Source organism: Asparagus officinalis, chromosome 1 (genome assembly GCF_001876935.1).
Source record: "Asparagus officinalis chromosome 1, Aspof.V1, whole genome shotgun sequence".
Taxonomy (NCBI): domain Eukaryota; kingdom Viridiplantae; phylum Streptophyta; class Magnoliopsida; order Asparagales; family Asparagaceae; genus Asparagus; species Asparagus officinalis.
The window spans coordinates 58,279,921-58,284,962 of NC_033794.1; the positions used below are offsets into that span (position 1 = coordinate 58,279,921).

The window sequence follows — 5,042 nt, forward strand, 5'->3', positions numbered from 1 at the left end:
GAATTTAGTGTTCTGCACATAACCAGCTAACTTTTTCATCTCACATAACCCTCTGAACTTTGTTGTGATTTCTTTAAGCACCTTTGAGGATGTCGTTGAGGTTGCGGACTGCGGTGAGAACGATGGCAAGTGCAAGTGTGGCACCAACTGCACCTGCGATGGCTGCAACTGCGGCAAATGAAAGGCGTTACTGTGAACTTTCACCCTGTGGATATTTATATAACATGAAGGCAGGGTGAAATTAAATAAATCAAATAAGTACTTAATTTGGCGTTTACGTGTATGCAATTGTGTGTTTTATTTTGATGCCAGGGTTTGAAAGGAGCCAAAGCTTTGGTTTCCTTATTTGCATATGTATGTCTTATGGTGTGTCTTACTTAATGGACTTGTTCTATTAGTAGTATGTGGTAATTAATGGTCTTTGTTTCATGTCTATTGGGACTAATATAACTATTGAAAGGATGTACGAGAAGTTGTCTAGTTCAATCTGGACTGAGACTCAAGAGCTCATATACAATAATGATAACGAAGGAAAATCTTCGGAAATATTAAACACCATCTCAATTTTCAGAAATTATATATACAGCGGTCAGGTAGGAACTGTAATGGTTACAATCCATTTAAATAGCAATCTGTAATTAGCAATCACATTACTAAAGGATACAATAACCTCATAGATATTTACTCGAAGAAACTAAGAAAAAATAAATAACCTGCAAAATATTGTGATATGCTAACTCAATTTGCTGTCAAAAAAATCACAATATTTCATGTAACCACTACAATTTTTGCTTTCTTTTTAAACTTATTGTTGTGCGCGGAAGCCAAAACCGATGTGCTTCGAGGAACCAAACACAAACGCTAAGAGAAGGCCAAACAAACCAAAGTAATGCCACAAATACAAACAACCAATTTTAACGAGGTTCAGCAAGTTGCCTACGTCCACGGGGCAAGAAGGGGATGAGGTTTTCATTAATAGAGAAGAAAAGTACAAACTGAGATTACAAATCACTCAAACCGACCAACTAATCTCACCAACAAATCTCTAATTCTCTCCAAACAAAACCCCAACCAATAGCACAGAAAATACCTCTTTTCTGTGCTCCAAATATCCCCAATTCAATCACCAATCAAAGCCAAAGAAATCCTAAAACGTGTGTTGGTATTTATACCAAACACAAATTCCAAACAGAACAGGAAACCAAAACAGACCGTAACCCGACTCGCGGTCGATCGCACAAAAGCTCGCGGTCGATCGCACAAAAGCTCACGGTCGAGCGGACAGAACGACAGAATCCAAAAAAACACTACAGAGTTTGGCGGTCGACCGCCGAAATCGTCACGATCGACCGACCAAAGATCCAGAATCTGTACCAAGTCGTGCACGTTGCCGGTCGACCGTGTCAAAGCTCGCGATCGACTAGCGAGCACCCAAATGTCTGTCAGCTCCAAAAATCTTGTTCTTCTCCAATTTCTTCGCCAAATCTACAATTCTTCACCTCAGTGAAGTTTTCCCAAAACTGGCCGATACCAACCGAACCAAATGTCCCACTTGTTGTGTACAATATGATATGAAAACAAACTCACGATAACGGACTCAATCCACAACAAGTTCAGACCCAAATGAGAATGTGATCACTCTCCAAATGTAAGTATCTACTCACCAAATCGGCTGTATCATAAATGACTGCCTACGTATCCTCTTGCCCAAGGAATCAAGCCTTCACGTAGTTCACCAAATGGCCTCCAAAGGCTCTCAATCCAATAGAAGACTTCTCAACTCTTCACCAATAAATCTATGGCTGATAGCTCTCCCAATGGCCCCAAAGTGAAACAAACCAAATACCTCCACCTGAGGTGAACCAACGTCCATATCCAAATCGAAACTATGTCCACCAGCTGCACTCGAATCAACCAACTCATCATCTGGATCCAAATCCAAATGATCCCCAAACTGTGTCACCTTAGCTGGAATCCCAAACGATACAGTATGATCTGGAGTATGTGGAGTAATCTCCACCTAACATGGAGTAGCATCACCCTCCACCTGTTGTGATATCTCAACAATCTGATCAACACTCTCTACCTGCTGAGAGTCAAATGTGATATTCCTGCTCAGAACAAAATCAGAGACTCCCAACTAATAACCAAACGAGCTTCTAAATTCCAAATGTGCAATTAGATCAATTCTCACATCCTCGATGTGACCAAATGCTAGGTTACAAAACATCCGACACAACCCAAAATCTAAAGCAGCTCCACCAGATCTAAAATCTCCAAACGCAGTAGTCGACAACCTATGACTAAGATGACCCAAATATGTCGAAGCTCAAAAACTCCTCTACAATCTAATGCTCGACAACCCACGTCGATCCTCCTTTAGCAAGAAACAATCCATCAAAACTGTCATCTCATCTCGTTGCCCAAAAATTTCTCTCCAATGAAGTGTCTCAAACTTTCGTGAGCTCAACACAAATGCAAGAAAGAACCCCTACCAAAAATAGAACGACGGGTAACCTTTCTGCCAATATACTTCCTCCACCTGTTGTTGACTACTAGGACTTCATACGAACGAGACTTGGTTGCTACCCAAAAATTCCTAGAACAATCCCCTACGCAGGAAACCAAATACTAATTACCTTCCAATGATGCCTTTTTGGAAGGCCCCCAAATGCCTGAATGAACACCACCTAGAAGACTTCTCGACTGATGGATAGAATTGCCAAACTCCACCTCGGTCTCCTTACTCACACCAATGTGCTCACAAGACTTCAATCTATAGGTCAAAGCACTCCTCAACAATCCATACATGACATCAACACTCAAATATCCCAGCCACAAATCCTCTTTCTCAGCCATCTTCCTCAAAGCACTAACAAAACCAATGCGGATGAAAGAAAATAAATCCAAACTACGAGAAAGGTAGATTTTTACCTCCAACTTAAACCCTAACAAGAGCCTCCAAAATATCTCACTCCCACACGACGGAAGACAAGATCCATAATAGTAAAAATCTTACCTTTATCACCAACTAAAACCTAGACGAGCTTCCAAAGTGATCTACTCCTCCAATTAGCCCAAGCGTAGCCCGATTTCTGATACCACTTGTTGTGCATGAAAGCCAAAACCGATGTGCTTCGAGAAACCAAATACAAATGCCGAGAGAAGGCCAAACAAACCAAAGTAATGCTACAAACACAAACAACCAATTTTAACATGGTTCGGTAAGTTACATACGTCCACGGGGCAAGAAGGGGATGGGGTTTTTACTAATAGAGAAGAAGAGTACAAACTGAGATTACAAATCTCTAATTGTCTCCAAACAAAACCCTAACCAATAGCTCAGTAAATACCATTTTTTGTACTCCAAATATCCCCAATTCAATCACCAATCAAAGCCAAAGAAACCCTAAAATGTGTGTTGGTATTTATACCAATCATAAATTCCAAACAGATCAGGAAACTAAAAAAGACCTGAACCTGATTCGCGGTCGACCGTGCCAAAGCTCGCGATCAACCGGACAGAACGACATAATCCAGAAAACCACTACAAGGTTTGACGGTCGACCGTCGAAATCATCACGATCAACCAGCCAACGATCCAGAATCTATACCAAGTCATGCACAATGCCACTCGATCGCGCCAAAGCTTGCGGTCGACCGGAGAGCACCCCAAATGTTTGTCAGCACCAAAAATCCTGTTCTTCTCTAATTTCTTCGCCAAATCTACACTTATCACCTCTCTCAGTGAATCAATTATTAAGTCAATGATAGAGAAGATGGAGAGGAGGTCGAAAGGAAGGGAGAAAAGAGGTATATTATCTAGTCCAAAACAAAATAAAAAAAAAGTTAAATAAATCCTAATACTCCCCTTTCATTTTAACACCAACTAACTAGAGCGACTAAAATCAGCATCTTAAGATAATTCGAAGGATTAATATCAAAATGTGTAAAGATTTGAGGGACCAATATTAAAATACTAATTATTTAAGGGACTAATATCTTAATAAATCCTTTTGATAATTAATTTTAATAAATTTTTTTAAGTCAAACTTGTGGTGAACGTTACCTAAAACAGAAATGCTCGAGCCACTTCTCTGAACACTTCTGCCCCTTCCATTTATACCAATACCGTGCTTTTTGACGCATGCTAATAACCCATAGCCTCCTTAAAACCCAAAAATCATGTCTCACTTACTCTTCACCTTCTTCTTCGAGCATGTTTGGCAACTTACTTATTTCTCTTTATAAGTAACTTTTTACTAATAAGGTATTAATGTGGTGGTTGGAAAATGTTACTTATTTTACTTATTTGTTACTTATAAGTAGGGAAAAACTAAGTTGAGATTTCCCAGCTTATTTTTTCTCTACTTATAAGGTGGGATTTCCTAGCTTACCTTTTCTCTACTTATAAGGAACTTTCTTTATTGTGGCCAAAAGATAAAAATGCCCGCCAATTCTTATTACTTAATTAAATGTTTTCTTATTAGAAAATAATTAATATTATTAATCAATTACTAATTAATTAGTTTATTAATAATTATATATCAATAAAGAATTTATTATTAGTTAAACTATTAATAATTATTTATTAATAATTAATAATAATTAGTTAATTATTTTATTAATATGAAATTGATTAATCTCATTAGTCTGATTAATAATAACAATTAATATAATGTATACAAATATTTTAACAAAATATATTTCATCCTATGAGATAACAAATTTTTATATATTAATTATTAACAAATTTTTTATATATCAATTATTTTAATTGGAATTAATTAATGTAATCATAATTTAATAATAATATCACAGAAAAATGTAATTTAATAGGATATTTAATGAAGAATTCTATTTCTTCATATAATTAATTAATTAATAAACATTAATTAGTATTGAATTAATTAATAAATCTTTACATATTATAAATTAATAATAAAACATAAATAATCTATAAAAATATTTTAATCAAATAGTATTTCTATTATGAATCAATTAAATTTTTAATTAATAATTTTAATTAATAATAATCATTT

The 5,042-nt window shown here is 36.3% G+C and overlaps 1 protein-coding gene across 1 annotated transcript in view; it reads left to right on the forward strand.

The window, feature by feature from the left end:
* Positions 1 to 433, forward strand: part of LOC109842589 (metallothionein-like protein type 3) — a 1,311-nt gene extending 878 nt beyond the window's left edge. Inside the window, exon 3 of the mRNA XM_020411447.1 lies at positions 79 to 433. Coding sequence (XP_020267036.1) covers positions 79 to 181 — 103 coding nt within the window. The 3' untranslated portion in view covers positions 182 to 433. The remainder of the gene's footprint in view (positions 1 to 78) is intronic.